This window comes from Antennarius striatus, chromosome 12, assembly GCF_040054535.1.
Source record: "Antennarius striatus isolate MH-2024 chromosome 12, ASM4005453v1, whole genome shotgun sequence".
NCBI lineage: Eukaryota > Metazoa > Chordata > Actinopteri > Lophiiformes > Antennariidae > Antennarius > Antennarius striatus.
The window spans coordinates 13,764,359-13,786,246 of record NC_090787.1 but is presented as its reverse complement, the minus strand read 5'-3'; the positions used below and the strand labels follow the sequence as shown (position 1 = coordinate 13,786,246).

At 38.6% G+C, this 21,888-nt stretch overlaps 3 protein-coding genes across 8 annotated transcripts; 2 read left to right on the top strand and 1 right to left on the bottom strand.

The window, feature by feature from the left end:
* Positions 1-318: 318 nt before the first annotated feature.
* LOC137604614 (acetylcholine receptor subunit alpha-like) lies at positions 319-8,773 on the top strand. The gene is made up of 9 exons (XM_068328483.1): positions 319-525; positions 1,714-1,856; positions 1,946-1,990; positions 2,657-2,766; positions 3,165-3,360; positions 4,376-4,613; positions 6,753-6,976; positions 7,126-7,362; positions 7,451-8,773. The coding sequence occupies exons 1-9, from the start codon at positions 435-437 to the stop codon at positions 7,577-7,579; spliced, it is 1,413 nt and encodes a 470-aa protein (XP_068184584.1). The 5' UTR covers positions 319-434; the 3' UTR covers positions 7,580-8,773.
* Positions 8,774-10,299: 1,526 nt separating this feature from the next.
* On the top strand, positions 10,300-18,569 carry gpr155a (G protein-coupled receptor 155a). Of its 3 annotated transcripts, none has more exons than XM_068328481.1 (15): positions 10,300-10,715; positions 10,791-11,263; positions 11,896-12,295; positions 12,572-12,740; positions 12,842-12,997; positions 13,613-13,696; positions 13,786-13,906; positions 14,025-14,109; positions 14,377-14,467; positions 14,563-14,749; positions 15,396-15,526; positions 16,168-16,263; positions 16,351-16,415; positions 16,543-16,680; positions 16,824-18,569. In XM_068328481.1, exons 2-15 carry the CDS (start codon positions 10,834-10,836, stop codon positions 17,017-17,019), a joined length of 2,349 nt encoding a protein of 782 aa, XP_068184582.1. In that variant the 5' UTR covers positions 10,300-10,715; positions 10,791-10,833; the 3' UTR covers positions 17,020-18,569. The 3 variants fall into 3 exon arrangements, with proteins under 3 accessions (XP_068184582.1, XP_068184581.1, XP_068184580.1); XM_068328480.1 differs by having other exon boundaries at positions 10,301-10,642; XM_068328479.1 differs by having other exon boundaries at positions 10,301-11,263.
* scrn3 (secernin 3) lies at positions 17,086-21,856 on the bottom strand. Of its 4 annotated transcripts, none has more exons than XM_068328486.1 (8): positions 21,650-21,856; positions 21,405-21,576; positions 21,110-21,291; positions 20,782-20,981; positions 19,854-20,066; positions 19,611-19,773; positions 19,352-19,532; positions 17,097-19,257 (listed from the first exon to the last, which is right to left on the bottom strand). In XM_068328486.1, exons 2-8 carry the CDS (start codon positions 21,558-21,560, stop codon positions 19,096-19,098), a joined length of 1,257 nt encoding a protein of 418 aa, XP_068184587.1. In that variant the 5' UTR covers positions 21,561-21,576; positions 21,650-21,856; the 3' UTR covers positions 17,097-19,095. The 4 variants fall into 4 exon arrangements, with proteins under 4 accessions (XP_068184586.1, XP_068184587.1, XP_068184588.1 ...); XM_068328487.1 differs by having other exon boundaries at positions 21,405-21,568; XM_068328485.1 differs by having other exon boundaries at positions 17,086-19,254; positions 21,405-21,856.
* Positions 21,857-21,888: the final 32 nt, after the last annotated feature.

Sequence of the window (21,888 nt, the reverse complement as noted above, 5' to 3'; positions counted from 1 at the left end):
AGTTCTCATCGACTGTATATTACATTAAAAAAAATATAATATACAGTATGTCACATGTCACTCAAACTGAATAATCCATATCTGTGCATAGTATGACGTATGCAACCTGGAAACATTCTTTCATAGCAGTTTTAATCGTTAATCTGGGATGCCAGAAAAAACATGTACAATATTGTGTCTTTGCACCTTGAGGTTGTGTGTGGCCATGTTGAAGATGGGATATTTCAGTGGTGGATTACTCTGGCATGTTGATCTTATAACAGATGACAAAGAATGTGTCCCTCTCAAATGACAAGTGCTGGCAGCCAGTCAGTCACATCCGCTCTCACACAATAACAAGACTGGGAGCAGACAGTTTTAAGGTTGTAGGCTAAGCTGAGTGAATGTTTTAGGAGAGTAGCACCTTTTAGATTCTCAAGTCGTCAACAGACAACATGTTGAAGTTGGATCTCGTATTTGGATGCCTAGGTTTCTTGGGAAAAATTAATAGTGTTCTTTTTATTTTCATTCTAATGAGTCCACAAGGTAAGAGCTTATGTTTGTCTAAAGCAGACATTTTTGGTTAGTAAAATATTTCTTGAATATTTTTTAGTATTAAATGTTCATAATGAAATTAGAAAAAGTTGTTTGAGAAAGAAATGACAAAAAAGTCTTTTAATTGGCCGTGATTAACAACAGTGTTCTCATGCCAGTGAATACTCATTCTGTTGAAGCAGTAAAATTAAGGAGCAAGACTTTTGAAATTGATTGATGAAGCATTTTGGACTAATTTCATTTTGGTTTTCAACCTTTGTTCTGTCTGTCACTACGTGAACTCACCTGCATATTTATGTTCAGGACGTTTCCTTATAGTTAACTGAAAATTATTCTTTGAAATGTATTCAGCTAGTCAAAAAACATCAACATGTTGCTGCCCTCAACATAAAATGACCCATGTTTGAAGGTCATCTAAAAAAAATTTTAAGTGGGTCTCGCTCTGCCTTGTGACTGATATGTAACGGAAAGAGAACATCTCTATTAATGACCTTTCAGGAGCGTCATCACATGTTTGACTGCATCCATGTCAAATTTAGACCCCAAAGCCAACACAGTGGCATGCACACACATACTCATGTTCACACTGCAGGCTTACAGGATTATCTGTTATAATAGCCAAGAAGTTCAAAATAAAAATGAATTAAAAAATGAAAATGTAATTTAGAGAAATATATTTTGTTGTAAATGTAAAATGTCCATCCATTTTTCAATTCAGATTAAATAAAGCTGCCTCAAGTGTCAAATGTTCTCCAATATTTTGCTTTGGCACACTTTTGAATTTGTTTTTAACAAACTCAGAAGCAGCAGAGAAATGTACGTCTTACGTTCTAAATCTAAACACTGAAATATTTTCATATCCTTCAGATAGATAGATAGATAGATAGATAGATAGATAGATAGATAGATAGATAGATAGATAGATAGATAGATAGATAGATAGATAGATAGATAGATAGATAGAAAGATAGATAGATAGATAGATAGATAGATAGATAGATAGATAGATAGATAGATAGATAGATAGATAGATAGATAGATAGATAGATAGATAGATAGATAGATAGATAGATAGATAGATAGATAGATAGATAGATAGATAGATAGATAGATAGATAGATAGATAGATGAAATAGTACTTTATTATGTTTTTTATCCACTACAACTTTTTAAAATTAGGTGGTGTGTGGGCCTCCTTGGATGAAACCCGTCTGGTCAAAACTCTCTTCACTGGATACAATAAGGTCGTTCGTCCCGTCTCTCACTTCAAGGACCCGGTGGTTATTACTGTGGGCCTTCAGCTCATCCAGCTCATCAGTGTGGTGAAGTCTCATGTCACACACATTATTGCCCCATCTCTAATAAGATTCACACTTGTCAGCTGTCTGAACACATTTATGTACATTCATAGGATGAGGTCAACCAGATTGTCAGCAGCAACGTGCGACTGAAACAGGTTTGATGCACGCACTTATTTTATGGTCGTGAAACTGTAAAATTATCACCTTAGAAAAACCATCAAATTGTACAGCCTTTATGATGTACTAATTAAAACAAGAAAGGTGTCTCAACAGAAGCGTATTCAGTTACATTATTAAATGTGATTTACCAAATACCCAAAATAGACTAGGAGCAATTAGATTTATAGGATTTTTACATATATAAAGATTTCATTCTACAATTAACACACATACTCAGGTAGTTGTTTTACAATAAGTGAACAACAAAAATCCACTAATTTTCTTATATCATCTTCTTTAAAGAGGACCAAGCCAGAGAGATTCTGTTACTGCAAAAAAATGTCATGTTATTTGTGTAGTACCAAAACAATTTTTCATGTTATTCAATCCATGCATGATTCTCTATATTTGAAGAGTTAAACGAAATATATATTTTAAAAAACTTGAAGACCTCTTTCATAAAAATATCTTACAGGAAAACATGTATAAGCACTAAAATAGATGTGAGTTGTGAAAATACACTGAAAGTACTGGATTGATAGGAAGGAAGTCATGTAGCATTCAGGAGCCCTTCATATAGAGCTGTGCTTTGGCACATGTGCATTAATAATGCATGTCGTTATTGAAATACTCTCCATTGTTCTGCATGTCTGTATTTTCAGCAATGGAAAGATGTGAACCTGCAGTGGAACCCAGAGGATTACGGCGGCATCAAAAAGATCAGAGTTCCCTCCACTGACATTTGGAGGCCTGATCTGGTTCTTTACAACAAGTATGTTTCAGAGCTGAATTTTATCTGTCATATATATATTTTTCTATCGAGCCATTTCTTCATAACAGAAAGCTTTATACAACCTGAAACATTCAGACTTCCAGGACATAGCCATCAGTGATCTTTTGAATCAAACTTTGCTCCAGCATGAACCATGTAGAAGCTCAGATTTCATCATGCAAAAGCCCCCCCTCCCCCAACCATATGCTGCTTGTGTCACAGTGCTGTTTTTCCCTGACAACCTGCTCTGCTGCCACAACAACCTTAACCAAGCCGAGCGCCGGTTGGCCAGGGTGTGCGGCAGCAGCATTGACCCGTCCTCAGGCGTTGCTGTCGTTCTGCGTTAATATTTAGCTTATTGTTTCCCGTAATGACCCCGTGTTTGTCTCTATCCACAGTGCTGACGGTGATTTTGCCATCGTTCACGAGACTAAAGTGCTGTTGGAGCACACAGGAATGATCACATGGAACCCGCCTGCCATTTTCAAGAGCTACTGTGAAATTATTGTGCTCCATTTCCCCTTTGACCTCCAGAACTGCAGTATGAAGCTGGGTACCTGGACCTACGATGGAAACTTGGTGGTCGTCAATCCTGTAATTCCATTCAAACCATGTCGTGCCTTGAGGAACAATACAGTACTGCCTGATATTAAAATAACTGCAGATCTCTCTTACAGTGATCAATGTGAAACACGTTCATAAACTATCTGATCTATAAGCTACAATGGCTCTCAGTAGAAGGTAGAAAGTAGAAGCTTCCATCAACAGACCCGCACTAAAATGTGTGGAGTCTTTTCCTGCCAATGACCCAAATTCCCACCAGGTTTCATTCAACCAATAATTTTCCTCTATTGTGGATATAATAATATTTATACAATTGGCATTTTTTTCACACAAAGAAAGTAAATGCTTGACAAAAAATATGACAGCACATACTCTACTTGATGTTAGTATTATTATTATTATTATTATTATTATTATTATTATTATTATTATTATTATTATTATTATTATTATTATTATTATTATTATTATTATGAGATGAACGATTGTGGGGCGTTGACTGTAAATTTGTTAAAATATTTAAATAAATCTTATAAGGGTAATTTTTTAAAGTTATGTCACGAGTCTATATTTTTGAAAATTATTACTTTTGGTAATGGTGCAGGGTTTCTTGTTGTTCCAGAACCTTTTTTGTTTATTTAGAATTTGGAAAGATATATCTTTCATAATTAAGTAAGAATTATTATTACTACCTTAATCAAAAGAAGATACGCATTTTAAACATAGTTTATCCCCAATTCATCGTTTCTGAACTCCACTAATGATGATTTTGAGATAAGCTTGATTTTCTGCTACCAGACAAAACAAACATGAAGGAAGAAGATTTTCACACAATTCATTGCAATTCAAAGAACTTTACTAAGTGACTGACTTTTTAATAATAAAACTGCATGAAGACATACAGTTAAATAACTGTAGAACCTGGCAGATGACTATAATAATGTAACACAGAAATGTGAAGAATTTGAATGAAAAGTGCATAATCATATATTTATTACAAGTATATTCTTTTACTTAAATGTGTTTTAATGTTCCTCCACATCAGGACAGCGACAGACCTGATCTGAGTAACTTCATGGAGAGTGGAGAATGGGTGATGAAGGACTTCCGGAGCTGGAAGCACTGGGTTTACTATTCATGCTGTCCAAACACCCCTTACCTGGACATCACCTACCACTTCCTCATGCTGCGGCTGCCGCTATACTTCATCGTCAACGTCATCATCCCCTGCATGCTCTTCTCCTTCCTCACAGGCCTCGTCTTCTATCTTCCAACAGACTCTGGTAAGTTTCATTTGAGTCCATAATAATTATTTTAACAATTATATAACAATAAATATTTGTTAATTATTAATGTATGACTATACAATCACTGTTTTTTAAATCATTTTCAAGGGCAACATGAGAGATGATAGAGAACCTGATGTCACATACATTATACATGCACAAATCCACTCACAATAAATTATATATTCTGGGTTTCTGTCAACATACCTCTTTTTCATTATTGATTATACAATGTAAGTCCTGATCATACACAATATGTCCATTATGGTTTGTAGAAGTAAAACATTTCTGAGTTTGTACAAGTTTTGACTGAAACCAACAACCTTAGCTTAATTTGTAATAAGAGTAGGATAACAGCAAAAACAAAAACAACAAGGCAGTCAGAGACTGCAACATCCCGCGACACCCTTGAATTCAAAATTTTACCCTGATCTACTTTCACCTACTTTCTCCAGAATTTTGCACACTAAAAGATACAAAGGTGTCCAGTTGACATTGACCTAATTTTCCAAAGGTTAAGGTCATCATCACATTTTTGTGCCTCTGGCTTCCCGAAAATGTTGCTTTTTGTTTTGTGATTATATCTCATCAGGTTTCAGAGATGTGTACCTAAAAAGGTATAAAAGTGAAAATTTAACCTTGACCTTGTTTTTCCTTTAGCGCTCCTTTTTATTACATCCCGCTTCAAATCGGTGATATATTGTAATTGTCAGTGTTCGTGTGTTTGTACGTTTGTCCGTCCATCCATTCATTAGTCCACCAAATATCTTCACAACTGTTGCAGATAGAAAGATGACACAAAAAGCACATTACTCGGGCGGCAAGGGGGATGAAAATGAGATGATGACCTTGCCCTTGAAAAAACTAGGTCGAGGTCAAATTTCAACTTTTGTACACTCAAGAACCAGATAAGATGGAGAAGGCCAGTGTGAAAATAGGTCGGGGTAAAAAATTTAATTCAGGGGTGTTGCAGGATGTTGCAGTCTCTGACTGCCATGGTTTTAGTTGTATGATATGAAAGCACAGATGATACAATTACTACTACCATGTTGGACATGTCCTTATTTCCTAATTCTGTCTCTCAGTTTGAGGTGTTCATACTTTGACTGTTACAGGAACTTCAACTCTTGTGTGAAAATCCAGCGCTGTTTCTGGAGTGTAGGTCTGCCTCATTACCCAGGGTCCCTCTGTGCTGTCATGTCTGAAAGCAGGCCTTCCCTTTAATGTATAATACATCACTTGATTCCTGTGTTTGATAGGACTGCTGACAGGATAGTGTGGAGGAAAGGCTGATGCCAAAGAGATGCTCTCTTTGGGAGACCTGCTCTCATTGAGCAACAAAAACACTTCCCTAGTTTTACTTGTGAAACAGTGTCAGAATCTTTTTATTTGTGATGCTGTTTGTTTAAAAAAAAAAAAGAAGACCAGACCAAAAATACCCCTCACTCTTTAAGTGTTTTGCTCTTGTGTGAAGTAATTGTGTGGATTCTGATCAATTGGCTGGAGAAGGGATGTTTGTGACACACAGAAATACAGTAGCTCTCTCTTGTGGCAGCGTAAGAAGACTGCATGTTATTGATCATAGGTTTGTTGGTTATTTCATTCAATTAAGTAAAAAAATTTTTAAAACAACAATTTAAATAACAGTATAAATAAAAAGATGTATTTAGAACAATATAACTCAATATAACAATAACAATAACTATACATACAGTATATGTGTGTGTGTGTGTGTGTGTGTGTGTGTGTGTGTGTGTGTGTGTGTGTGTGTGTGTGTGTGTGTGTGTGTGTGTGTGTGTGTGTGTGTGTCTGTGTGTCTGTGTGTCTGTGTGTGTGTGTATAACTATATGCAGATACTATTTTAAGCTCTTCTAAGGGTTCTTACACTTTTTGCCTTCTGATAACTCAAAATAAAAATCAAAAACCTAGAATAGAAATAGTCATTCTGAATTTGCTACTTTTATGGTATTTTTGACCTTTGAAAGAGCCATTATGAATCTAATTCTCTCACAGATCCTGTAGTGGCTGTTTTAACACTTGATCATGACACTGAGGATGGAGATGATGTGCTTCTAACTGGACTTTTACATCAGAGTCACAGCCGGAGCACTGGAGGTTATATGTTGTGTCTTCCAGGTGAGAAGATGACACTCAGCATCTCTGTCTTGCTGTCTCTCACCGTGTTCCTGCTGGTCATCGTGGAGCTCATCCCCTCCACCTCCAGCGCTGTGCCACTCATTGGGAAGTACATGCTCTTCACCATGGTCTTCGTCATTGCTTCCATCATCATCACCGTCATTGTCATCAACACCCACCACCGTTCCCCCAGCACTCACACCATGCCACAGTGGGTCCGTAAAGTGAGTTGGTTTAACCAGTAGGCCTACGTCGTTTCCATTGTATTCTGTCTGCATTATGCTGCCACCTGGTGGTACTTTTTTTTAAACCACCTGTACCAATGTTATTTATCCCTTGACACAATTTACATTTTTTGTCCTTTATTCTATAGGTTTTTATCGAAACTATCCCCAACATCATGTTCTTCTCAACAATGAAACGTCCAGGAAAAGAAAAGCAGGTTAAAAGTATCTACAATGCTGACTTTGACATCTCAGACATCTCTGGCAATGAGATCTCTGCCGTTCCCTACCGCTCACCCATCACCAAGAACCCTGATGTTCGCAGCGCCATTGAAGGAGTCACATACATCGCAGAAACCATGAAATCGGATGAGGAATCCAACAATGTAATCAATCTCGTGCAAAATCCATCTCTGACATGGTTCATTAGTATTTTTATGTATATGTGGCATGATGCTTCTCCTCTCTTCCCAGGCTGCTGAGGAGTGGAAGTTTGTGGCCATGGTGCTGGATCACATCCTGCTCTGTGTGTTCATGGCTGTGTGTCTCATTGGTACACTGGGTGTGTTTGCAGGGCGTCTCATTGAGCTGAGCATGCTCTAACAGCTATTGACTCTATGACTTTCTCGTATGATTTGTCAGGAGACCAGTTCGTGTAAAATGTGGAACAATGAAATTAAGCTACTACACTGTCTGTCATTGTGCTTTCAGCATCTGTAAACTGTACTGTATCTCCGCTTGCTTTTGTGGTGTGTATATAACGACCTTGTTGGTGTTTGTGCTAATAATCTTTGACTTTATGTTATGATAGTACACTGCTGTACATAATTACAGAATATGTACACAGAATTCAATGGTAAGTCATGAGAAATTATTTTGCTGTACTGCCACATTTTCCTTATCATTTTTATAGGGAACAATCAAATACATGATATTGAGTCAGTTTCTTCAGGCAGACTTGTTAGTTAACAGAAATGTCAATATGTACAATTTGATCATGCAAAAACTACTTTGATCTGGAGTTTTGGCTTTTAGATTCCATTTTTGTAAAGAAACATTTACACTTGTTACAGGTTTATAAGGACAGATGAGACCTATGTGACAATAGAAACAGCATTCTGGACCATTCACACTGCTTTTTACTTCCGTCACCCACTTAAATTCTTCCCCGCTGGAGGCAAGTGAAAAGGTTTATATAACTGTGCTTCGACACAGTGACATGTCATAGGCAAGTATTTTACTTTATCACTTTTATTTTCAGATCAAATGTTTTTATAGCTTTACTTTAGCAATGAAAATTGTTTGGTACATGAACAATCCTCCTTACACAGCCCAGGTTCTTACAGAGACATAAACAAAACATGATATGAAAATTTGAAGAGTTAGTTGTTAGAAGGAGAAAATAATGAGCCAAAATTAAAGCAGGAGATTCAGTCTGTCATGAGGAGTAGAGTCTGTCCCATTAACTTTCAAATATAAATTTAACTGGGGTTTCCAGTGGTCCTAATTTATATCCAAATGTCTGTTAAGCATCTTTTACACAGCTTGTGAGTGTGTGTGACAATATATTCTTTCTTCGCCAATAATTAAGTTTTTATGAATGTGAATTCAGTATTTGTTTCAACCTGACTGCAATAATGTGTATTCATGAAAATAAATTTGATTTGGCAGGGCTGGTGGGGTATACATATACAGTGCCTTGCGAAAGTATTGGCCCCCACCAAGAACTTTTTTGACATTTTGCCACATTTCAGGCTTCAAACTTAAAGATAACAAACTGCAAATATTTTTCAAAAAAACAACAACATGTGAGAAACAATCGTGAAGTGGAACCAAATTTAATCAACGTTTTATATTGTGTTTACAAATAAATAACTGAAAAGTAGGACGTGCAAAAGTATTATAAGTTCTCTCAGCTCAGCAAACCGACTCCAGAAGTTTCCCGATGACTTCTGAATGATCCAGTGTTGACCTAACAGAGTGCATCTGTCATTTGGTCCCACATTTGCACATCCTACTTTTCAGTTTTTTATTTGTAAACACAATATAAAATGTTGAATTTGGTTCCACTTCACGATTGTGTCTCACATGATATTGATTCTTGAAAAATATTTTCAGTTTGTTATCTTTAAGTTTGAAGCCTGAAATGTGGCAAAATATCAACAAGTTTTTGGGGGGCCAATACTTTCGCAAGGCACTGTACTGTAGTGATCTTGTCTTGTTGTTTGTCTTACTCTTTAAGTCTTTTAGTTAAGTAACAAGAAACATTCAAGGCCAAACAATCAGCCATTGTTGTTAAACGCTCAGTAAATTCTATTTGCCATTCAAATGCTTGTTGATTCTGTGACGAGGATTCCTAATGTTCCCGCGTGTTTCCAGCTGCCCCACAACACATGCAGAGTAACATGATTCCCACGAGTGTATTTACCCTAAAATCTGGAAAATCAATTGTAAAATTGATTTACCATCTATACTTTATTAATTATACAGCACATTGTGACTTGTGATCTAACATTGGGATCTGTAGTGAGAGCAGGGAACAGGTGGAGGAGAAGCTAGAGAGGTGGAGGTTTGTCCTGGAAAGGAGAGGAATGAAGGTTAGCCGCAGTAAGACAGAGTAAATCTGAGTGAATGAGAGGGACCCAAGTGGAAGAGTGAGGTTACAGGGAGAAGAGATCAAGAAAGTGGAGGATTTCAAGTACTTAGGGTCCAGAGCCCAGAGTAATGGAGAGTGTGGAAAAGAGGTGAAGAAGCGTGTACAAGCAGGATGGAACGGGTGAAGAAAAGTGTCAGGTGTGATGTGTGATAGAAGAGTTTCAGCTAAAATGAAAGGAAAGGTGTACAAAACTGTGGTGAGACCAGCGATGTTGTTTGGTCTAGAGACAGTGTCACTGAAGAAAAGACAGGAGACAGAGCTGGAGGTAGCAGAGATGAAGATGCTGAGGTTCTCTTTGGGAGTTACCAGGAAGAATAGGATCAGGAATGAGTACATCAGAGGGACAGCACATGTTAGAGGTTTTGGAGATAAAGTCAGAGAGGCCAGACTGAGATGGTTTGGACATGTCCAGAGGAGAGATAGTGAATATATTGGTAGAAGGATGCTGAGTTTTGAACTGCCAGGCAGGAGGCCTAGAGGAAGACCAAAGAGGAGGTTTATGGATGTAATGAGGGAAGACATGAAGGTAGTTGGTGTGAGAGAAGAGGATGCAGAAGACAGGGTTAGATGGAAACAACTGATTCACTGTGACGACCCCTGAGGGGAAAAGCCGAAAGGAAAAGAAGTTATTAATTAATTATACAGCATGCCTGTGATAAAAGCAGGCTGGAGGAAGACAAGAACGGAGGCGTGTCGGCAGCTCGAACAAGCTCCGCCCCTCTCACCGTCCTCAGAATGTGATTGGTCGAATCTTTGTGGACAAATCGGTCCTGAATAATGAGGTTGTGGAGGTGAGCTGGTATTGTACGACGGGACCCGGGAGACAGTGTTACATCACGGATTTTGTAACAGTTGACTCACTCCACTTAAGTTTTTGCTTTTCACGCATTCCCTTCTTCCACGCGTCAGCTTTTACTTTACTACGTCCGTTAGCTCCAGGCTAACGCGAGCGGCTAGTCTCACGGAGAGTCAGGCTCATGGTGTCCGAAAAGGAGCCTGCACTGTCAGAGGTGAGAGTAGCGACGCTTCTAGAGTGAATATAAACGAATTAGAAACTGTTGCGAATCCGTTCAGGCTTATAAAGTAAGTAGCCACCTTTGCTCTGACCCTTTAGAAGGTTAAGTTGGGTTGAACTCTGTCTCCCTCGTTTGTTATCAGTGTCGAGCAGCGAGCGCAGTAACATCGATAAGAGTTTTGAGAGATGACAGTTATGGAGGATCTGACCAGAAGCAGCAGCAGCATGCTAGCACACCTGTACTCACCTGCCCAGTCAGACACCATGTCCATTGACAAGCTCCTCCCGGCTCTGCTGGAGTGTTTTGGGATCATATTGTGTGGATACATCGCAGGGAGGACCAACATCATCACGTCCACGCAGGCTAAAGGATTGGGGAGTTTTGTGGCAAACTTTGCGCTCCCTGCGGTGCTTTTCAAGAACATGGTCCTGCTGGACTTTGGGAATGTGATCTGGCCGTTTCTGTGGAGCATCCTCGTTGCCAAAGTGTGTGTGTTCGTTATTGTGTGCGTCCTCACCCTGATGGTGGTCAGCCCTGACAGTCGTTACAGCAAAGCTGGGATCTTCTCCATATTTGCAACTCAAAGCAATGACTTTGCTTTGGGATATCCCATTGGTAAGTATAATGTGTTTTATCCTTCCATCTACAGGACTTCTCATTAATGCTGCAGCTATAATCCCATAATAAACCCTTTGTCAAAGTCTAATTATCATTTTGTTCAAGCGTCTTAGCAGCTTTGAATGCATTTCCACATTTTCCCCAAATTTGGTGGTGACAACTTTTCCAAAGTGAATATTCAGCTTTGCTTTAATTTTGCAGAGTGAAACTACAATGACAATTACTGCATTAATAAACCTAATCAAAGATTGATCCTGCTGCACTTCCTGCACTGCCTGCTGCCCTTCCTTCCTTCAGAAATGTAGGGGGAAAAAGAGAAGATGGTAGCCAACTGAAATTTTAAATAAAAAGAATAAAGATTTATGATGGGATTTATATCAAATCTGTTTTCTGAAACTTGGTGTAAACTGGTGTTTTTATGGCGGCTTACCCTTTGTGTGTAAATGATTTCTGAAACTTCAAACTGTGGTTACTATAAGACCTTCTGAGTGGACAGATTTGTTTCTATTCTGCATTTTGGTATGAAATGTTTCATTACACATTAAATGTTTGTGTTTTTTCAACCTTTTGACTTCATATGAATGTCAGTTTTGCTAATATTAGTCTTACATGTTTCTTTTAATCCAAAGTTGAGGCCCTGTACCAGACGACTTATCCACAGTACCTCCAGTACATCTACCTGGTGGCACCAGTGTCTCTGATAATTCTGAATCCCATCGGCTTTGCCTTTTGTGAGATTCAGAAGTGGAAGAACCAGGAAAACCGGCAACAAAGTAAACTCTGGATCATGGGACTCGTGATTTTACAGGTCCTGAAGAACCCAATTGTCTTTATGGTGGCCATTGGCATCATTGCACATTTTGTCCTGCACCAGACAATCCCTCCCTTCATGGCTGAATTTGTGAATGGTTTAGCCAACTCTTTTGGCGGAGCAGCTCTGTTCTACCTCGGTCTGACCATGGTGGGCCAGTTGGGCAAAATAACCAGATCCACATTTGTGACTTTGACGTTACTCCTAACAGCTAAACTGTGAGTGGACATTCCTTCTTTTTTACACTGAGACATAATGTAGACATGATGAGAGTCAGCAGGTCAGGGCTTTGCTGAGGGTTCCAGACACGTTCTTTTCTGCTGACGGTTTGGTTGACTCAGGCCTTTCTGAGACCGCAAGCCTTTTACTTGAGGAATGACATGTTAAGAGGTTTGATGAGTGCAAAGCTTGGTAGAACGCAGTACTGTATATGTCAGTATTGTAGAAGTTGTTAACCTATCCTTCACATCTTGGTCTTTTGATTTAACTTCCAGGTTTCTCATGCCCCTCATTTGTAAAGACATGGTGGATCTTTTGGATGATACCAATACCAGCGCTATGAATCACTCAAGCCTCGCAAACTACGCTTTTCTTTATGGAGTGTTTCCAACAGCTCCAAGTGTGGGGCTCTATGCTGTCTATTACAACACAGAGCTACAAGTCGTGAGTTAAATTTACATACTCTTCTCTGCCTCTGCAATATTTTGGCTTTTCATTTAAATTTCTTTATATGTGGTTTTTTTTTTAACCCCGATTCCTAATAGGTCACTGCTGGAATGGTGATCAGCACTTTTCTGTCTGCTCCGATAATGTATGTTTCAGCGTGGTTACTCACAATGCCTCACATGGATCCTCAACTTGTGATGAATTCGCTGCTGAGTGTCAGTTTTAACATAAGCATAGTGAGCTCACTTGCACTGGTGAGTCACGACTAACCTTTACAGGAGATATGTGTGCTCTGAATGGTTGTTGTTGGTTCATAGTTAACTTTTTATGCGCTGGTTGATGTTTTTTATTTCAGTTATGTGGAACCTCAAAATAAAGTTAAGTCAAAATAGCTTTTTTATAGTATTTGCCGCTGCATGTTTTCCCTTCATAACTGAAACAGTCACGTACTTTTTTATTGTTACTGCCCTTCTGTTCATCTAATACAGAATTCTGTTGAGTTAGATGTTGAACCAGAGGCATTTATAGGACGTATCGCACAGATGTTTTAGTGACTCACAGACTTCCTTCCTTAATCTCACTTTCAGGCTCTTTATGAGGAACCTTGAGCTTGTTGTTGGATATACTTCAGAATCTTTGCAGTTATGAAACATATTCACTTCATACATGTGTGTGTGTATATATATGACATAATATATGTGATATATATGTATCATATATATTTATAATTTTTTCATCACTCTTTCTCTTTTCTTAACACACCCTCCCAATCATTTTCCATTCAATAATTTTGAAACAAAGCTTAGTATTGTTTCAAATTTACATCTTTGCAGAAGATTTATTCTAAATCTGTGTCTTTTCTCTGACAGGTGTGGACTATTGTCGTCATATTTTTAAGTAAGAAATTCAGGAGGCTACCTCACATGTTTACAGTCAACCTGTTCTTTGCACAAGTGAGTACTGGCATCATGTCAACATCTCATTAAATGGACAACTCTAACCTACCTGTGGATCAAATACTTGTGTTTTCATTGGTCTCTAGTTTCTGGCTTGTATTGGGATGATCCTGTGGGTCATTGTGGTAAAAGAAGACAACTTCATCGGGCAGATCCTGACTTTGACATTATTATACACCTCACTCTGCAGCACTTATGTGTGGACAGGTATTCTCTTTTTGCACACAACAACCAACTCACCTACATTTTATATCAAACTCCCTTTGTTTGTCCTGGTGAGCTCTGAAAACTGAAGTCTAACTTCTGTGGGGTTTTTTTTTTACAGGCTTGATAGCACTGTCTCTCATGCTGACGAAGAGGTTTGACAATCTAGGCATTTTTCCTGGTGTATTCATTATTGCAGGGTGGGGGTGAGTATCTATGATAGGCATGAAGAAATGAAACTGAGCTGGTTGGTCTTGTCGGACGATGGTGAAGCATTGTCACGGAATCCTCCTTGAATAGAAGTCATGTGTTGAACAGTTATGCTTTAATTAATATAGTGAATCATCACACAACCTCTAAGATCACAAGTGCTGAGGGTAATTTTACAAAGCCGTTAAGTTCTTGAAAGTCAAATCTGTAAAAGTGAGCATCAGATCAGATGGTTAACGTGTTTTTATCATTTTTAAAAACAGGGTTTCTGCCTCAGTAACAGCTGTGTTGCTCATTTCTGGGGAAAAGATGCCTGATACTATTGACTCATCATTCTTTTATGGCAAACTACAGGTAATAAGACAAGTGCGAGTCATTATATTCCATTTCAGAACAGATTTCAACTCACAAAAAATTGCCTCAAAGTGTGCATATTTGTGTTTTGACAGATAATCTTCACCACAGTTGTAGTTTCCTTCAGTTTCCTGCTGGTAGGGGGGTCTCTTATATATCTCAGCAGAGGTAGCTGGGCCCAGAATGACCAAATTCAAGAGACAAACTGTGCAGAAGCTCCTGTGACTGAAGTTGACCCAGAAAGACAAACTCTGATTGAGCCATCAGGAAATCTCCATAGCGGTACTTTTTAGATTCACAATTTTTCCTTAGGACTTTTGTTGAACAATTTGAGATATGATAAAGATCTGTGTTTGGTTTTTATTCAGATGACACTTGTTGTCAATCAAGTCAAATGACCAAGTCAAAACAAATCCTTATCTTTAAGGCAGACAGAAAAATACCACATAGGCAACAAACCCTCCTATCCATAGATAATAATTGCAGGGCAGAAAAATACTTTCACAATTAGAGAATCAGCTCAATATTTGTTTCTGAAAATGTTGGCGATGTGTGCCAATATTGGTTTTGGCTTCATTATTGTTATACTGTATTTCCTCTATTGCACACACATTATAATATTCTGGGAATATTGTAGTAATTTGTTAAAGAATGAGTCTCATTCTTATCACTCGGTTATCAGCATGTGTCTGTGACTGTGAGCCAGTCCAGCCCATGCCAGACATGATCGTCAGCACAAATATGAACAACACACCAACCACATTAATGGGTAAAGTACTTACCATCCACAGACGTGCATCTTCATTCTGTTAAAATTTAAAATGCACTCAAATAAACTTCAGAAAAACATCTTATAATCATGTCTGAGGATTTGCTTTTCTTGAAGTAGTAAGATTGTTATTTACGTGTGTTGTGCTGCCTCCTACAGGTCAGTGTGAGAACAGGTGTGAGTCTGAAGATTGTCTGGTGGCCACAGAAGAGGAGGTCCAGCAGGATGCCGACAGACAAGTGGCCCGTCATGTGATCTTATGTCTGCTCCTGACAATCGGCTTACTTGCTGTGAGGAAACCATCACCTGTCAATTTTAGTGCTACAAGAAGTCAACCTCAATTACTGTATTGCTGTAGTTAGTACAGCACAATTCAACTCAGATACAGTTTACAGCTCCTTTGAGTAATGCTGGAAGACCTCACAGGATAAGACCTATATTATGAATGAAGAGTATATTATTATTTTTTTGAATTATTTTTTGTAGTTCTGAACATGTCAAATTTCAGGCTTGTTGTCCAGAGTTGTAGGAGTAAACATTGGTAGTATAAAGGGGTCACACACAGGCTGGATTCTGCTTTGATTGCAGAAGAATATTTGGTAAAGATCTCATTGAAGATGAATTTACACAACTAGAAATTTCATAATCGCCATATAATGACCCCTTTTTTTTTTCCAGAAACAACTTCAAATCAAGGCTGAACTAAATTCATTATTTACTACGTAATAATTTTATAATCAAGTACATTTTTAGGTGTGTCAAGAGTAATTTCTAAAAGGTTAAAGTGCCTGAAATTTGATTGTTTTTAATTACATTATTTTTAGGAGCAGTAGAATCATTGTTATCAGTTGTCTCACTGAAGTTAATGACATTCTGTCAGTTCTATATATATCTCATATATTAAAAACCATTATAACTCCCGTTCTCAAAGAACCTGTCCAGCTGCTCGTGGCTGCTCTTTAACCATGATCCTGGTAGACTTTACTTGGAGCTGCAGTTCTTCTGTGCTGTGATGAACTTTGGACAGGTTTGTTTTTTGGTACCAGAATACTAAGATTTTGAGCATCATTGTCACGCAGCAACAGTGTTATAATGACATATGTTCTATTACCAGGGTTTCATCTCCTTTGCTCTCTTTGGTCTGGATGAACATTTGATTTTACTGCCATTTAAGAAAAGGTAAAACAAACAATCATTAGATTAAGAAACACTCATTTTACAGGTTTTTTTTTTACACATACAACTGTGTACAGTAAGTGTAACATATATACACTAAATGCACACTCTGTTAATTTGTGGTGTTTAGATTATATAGTCTGTGGTATAGAAGAAAGAAAGAAGAGCAGCTGCCGCCTGATTTACCTGAGGATATCAGGATAACCTGCACCCAGTTCATCAAATACCACAAACACCAGTGTTGTCATGACATTGTCAAAAAGAGAAGGTGAGCTTATATTTAGTCATATGTTAATGAAACACTGTGTGAATGAAATATGCTCATGGGTGTGTCGAGAAACCAATCCTGATGGCTGTTCAGAGATCAGTAGTTAAATTCATGGGGTTGTTTGCTTCTGTTTTGACCTACAGGTGTGGGAAGAAGACTGTGGTGGACTGTTTCCTTGGTTGTGATCTCGTGCAGTGGCTCCAGCAGGTAGGCCTGGCTCACGACTCTGGTGAGGCGGTCCTCTATGGGGCGCGGTTACAGCAGGGCGGGGTGCTCCAGCACATCAACCAACAGCACGACTTCCAAGACAAGCCCCTGTATTACCGCTTCATGAGATGACACACAAGGGCCGTGGTTCACAATCATCGCTGAGTGTTTGCTCAGCCCTCATCCTTCTGACCATGGCGTGTTCAGAAGTGTCACTGGCTTGAAACTTTTAATGAATATCGTATCTTCTGATATCCAGTTGGGGTACCATTGGGCTACAGGGAATGTACAGTTTATAAGTTAAAATAATTTAAATTTTTTAAAAGTTCTCTTTGTTCTTGTGTTACTTGTGAGCAACATCACAACAACTAAGACAACAACATGAGTTGTCAGCTGATCAGACATTTTCAGTAAACTTAGTGCCATACAGCAGCAACAACCATTTATTGTGAGATTAAACTGAAATGTGGGCGTTCCGGAGGAGCTGGTTATTGTAAACTTCATGGACTACAGCTCAAGGTTGGGATCATAGTTCAATGGTACATGCCAGTTTTTTGTGTTGCACTCTTGAATAACTAAGCTTGTGAGGAAATTACTGATATAATTAACCGGGCTTAACTAAACTAATAACAGCCAAAATCACTAGACATTAATTTTGTAGAATAACAAATGTTCTACTTTTGAAACAAAACTCCTTTGCATAACTTTCTATGCATTTAATCTGTGCATATTTTTTTGTTTTTGTCATTGTGTGATAACGCACAAAGAACTGACCTCATTAAAAAATAAGTGTAGACACACACAACAAAAAAAACACTCCTGTACGGAATGTAGAATTTCTGTTACTGTGACACTTTAAAATGTATTAACACTCTTATGCCAAAGAAATTAAGAGATGTGCTTTAATATTTTCTGGTTTTGTTTGAAAACTTGTTATTTCGTTTAACCAGTTAACTGGTGTTTCAGCTGTGGTGACCAGCAGTTGAGACTTAACTTAATTAACAATGGCATTCTTACACGTTAGTATTTACCAGGGCTTTTTAAAAATTCTTTTATAGGGACAGCAAAAAGTCATTATTATTACTACGAGTCAAACATTTGGGCACACCTTCTCATTCAATGGTTTCTCTTCATTTTTATTTCTTTCTACATTGTAGAGACAAACTGAAGACACCAAAACTGTGAAGAAAGATATATGGAATAATACAGCTAAAAAAACCATTTGAAAATAAAAGTTATTTTATATTTTAGATTCCTCAAAGTAGTCATCCTTTGCTTTGGTGACAGCTTTGCAAACCCTTGCCTTCCACTTCCGTCTGACTTGTGCGGTTAGTTTTTGGGTTTTCTTGCCTTCTTAATGGGATTGGGAATCGTGTTTTGACTTATTTCACTTTTCTTTTGTTTACTACTTTGTTTTTACTTTAGTTTTTGGGGTTTGCTGCCTTGTTCGCAGTACTCAGGAGGTGAACTAGCCAGCTACCAGTACACTCCGGAAAAAAAACAACTATTATAAGAATGGTGTGATATGAAATGTGTGGAGGGATTCTTCAGTGTGTTAACATATCTTTACTTGAATGTGATCTTGATAAACATTTATACTGGAAATGCTTCATAATGCTTTATGAAGTCAATTATGTTTCTTTCAGGGATATAAAAAGTGAAAAATGAACACTTGAATATCATTATATTGTGGGGTTTTTTTATTGCAAATGTTCATTGTTATTACACTATTTATTTCACTTTTATTTTACCAAGAAGTCTTAGTGACTTTAGAGATCTCTGATCTTAATAATAAAACACTGAAATGTGGCACAGACAATATGCAAAAACTCAAAGCAAAGCAAAAAAGTATCACAATAAGAGTTGGAAGCATTCATTACTAATCATATAGCAGCATCACATTGACAGAACCTCTGGAACCACATGCCTCTAGCATCATCTTCATAATCCCCCCAAACAATTTCAAAGGATAAAACTAATTGACATTTTTATCAAACATGTTAATAAAGTGAAGGCAAATGTGTCATTAGATCTGATGTGATTGTGTTAAATGCTTCTTATACATGAAATGGATTTATTTTAATAAATGCTATCAGTGATCCCTCACATATTGTGAATTTGTTCTGTATTCAGTTCAGCTATTCCACACAGACATCTACGTAACACAATCTAGACTTCCTCTCTGCTGCTTTATTAGAATAAGACACCTCACGGCTTAGTATATATGACTATCTCCTCTTTAGCAGTGCTTGAGAACAGATTCACCAAAAGATCAGGCTCCTCAACACCATGTAAAAGAAACTCCTCCATCTGGGCCATCTTCTCCTTTTCTAGTGTCCTCATCCTTTGCAGGATTATCTTTCCTTTCTGCTGCAGAACAAGTACAAAAACATCTTCAGCACAGAGTCCAAACTAAACCAAATCACAAATGTGTCTTAATAATGGGTTTGAATGAAAACAAAACCTTGCGGCACTCAATGATGATGGACACAGGATCATGTTTGCGAAACAGCTCGTGTCTGCGATCAGGCTTGCTCTGGAAGCGAGGATGCTTTTTAACAGGGTCGTCCGAACCAAAAGTGGGAGATGTGGTTTCATCCAGTAGCTTCAGGTTTTTCACAAAGATGAAAGGTTTGAATATAGACCTGTCGTACATATCAGTAACTGCCATCAGAAAGAATCCAAGGACGGTTAATCAGATTGTGTGGCGGCAATCACTGCACCTTTCAGGATCTGGAGTTGCTGTAAAATAGTGAACCCCTGGCAAGGTGGGATCCTTGGGTATCACTGACACCATACTCCCTGTGGTCATGAATATGCCCTCCATGTTGATGCCGCTGTCCTTATCCCTCAGGATGTCCATCATCGTCTCAGCAGTGATGTGGCCTTTAGTAGATAACACCAACACATGCATAAACAGCAGTAACAACCCTGGAACTAGGTACAGCGAAGTGAACTTTACAAACCTTCTCTCTTTTCCAGCATCTTCTTCCCCTCAGAATACCGACTTTCGGCTTCCTCTATTCTGGCTGTGGTCGTGAAGGAGTAGACCGTGGCAAAGTTGAACTGACTCTTTCCATCCCACCAGCCCTTGCTCTGTGCATATTCCCTCATTTTTGGGTGTTCCTTGTCTATTTTAGTCGTTATTCCATATTGGTTGGAGATGTTGCGATATGCATCTAGAAAAGAGTAGAAAGAAGGATAGCTTAGATAAATACTTTGTCTCAGAAAGGTGTTCTTAGGATAATCAGAGTCCATGTGATCTTGTATCTATTTATCTGCTGTTTCAGCTTCTTGTGAGGATAATGAATCAATTTCTGAGTGCTGTTACCTTGACTCACTCAGTATAGAGAAAATATTATGGCATGACAACCACAACGGAACAAATACAGTATTTTGAAGGAAATTAATTTGATGTTTAAAAGTTTTAAGCTCCCTTGCATTACGTATTAAAATCATTCCAACCGGAATTTATTGTACGTTAAATGGAGTATGCTAGATGTGCTGTGAACGCCCTCTGGTGGGAAATAGTAGAACATAACTACAAAACATTTCCAACCTCTTGGAAGTTTCTCTGATATCCGCACAATAAATTAATGTCCGTGACGACAATAACATGAATCACTGCAAATAGATCAGATAGGCTAAAATTTATATTTCCAAATATCACATTCCCTTTTTCCTTATTTCTACAGACATGAATGTGTGTCAGATGCTGGCTTTGTGCTCATGATGAGCAGGTTTGATTTCCTTTGTTTTTACTGTCAATAGAGTTCATATAGAGTCGCTGTCCTGTTTGGAGCAGTTCTACTGTTGCCGTGTGGATTTTCTCTAATACTCCAATGCCTTGTATTTAAGATGGGCACATATCCTTAACATTCTCCTTCTGATTACCTTCCACTCTTTCTGCTGCCCAGTGCTTGGCCGATGTTTCCAACAGCCAAGCCTCCTTCCTGTCAGAGATGAGGAAGGTGTTGTGGTAGGTGAAGCCACACTCATCTTCCATGCAAGATCCTCCCTGGCCATATTTCTCCAGTAGCTCAGTGATAACATCCACCGCTTTCTCAGCTGTGTTGGCTCTCTCAAGTCCAAGCCTGGACAGATTTTAGGGTCACAGATTCAAGTTTTCCTTCATCTGGATTGAAACTGTTTGGAACAATGAAAACAAATCCCCTTTCGCCCCTCAACGTGATGCTGGCTTGGACAGTAACAGAAGCATCACCTGACGAGATCCATGCCGAGAAGAGCTTCTTCAGAATCAGCACATTCTCTTCCCCACACTGCTTCATTTCCAATGCACACTTGATGCTCATTTGCCCCCATTTCTGCACCCCATAGCCAGGCCGGTCTGCTCAGGACGACTGCATAAGTGTGGGGAACCTGATCAATCTCTATGTATGTACACTTTACAAAAAGAGAACAAAACGGAGGCATGAACTCAGTAAATGCTTATTTATTGGCACATTCAGAGAGCAGTGTGAAGGTTGGGGGGCAGTAACAGAGTCTGTGTCACCCACCTCAAGTTTCTCCTGTCCGGTGTAGTCTCTGGCAGGAAAATACACCACCTCCTGGACTTCATCACAGGGCCTGCTGGAGTTTTTACCAAAAATGATCCTTTGCTTCTCAGTGGCAGGAGGGAGAGCCACAAAGGTGTCACAGGAGGACGGACGCATCTTGGGATCTGCAGAACTAGAAATAAAAAAACAATTATCTGGATGAGTGACATGATAAACCATCAGCTGCACAGAACATAATACCTTACCCAAGTGTTCAATGCTCTAAATCTAGGTGCGAAGCTCACAAAATGCTACCATTAATATGCTGTTAGCATATTGAAATATCCGTCAAGCTAACGCCAGAACCACAACGTGACGTCGCGACCCGGACACAAGCCACCAACGAGCTAAATGACTTGTCACTCATGAGTTCCAGTCTTATACTGCAGCGTAAGTTTCGACTTCCGTCAGTTTCGAATTTCCTACGTCACAGTCCACACAGGGC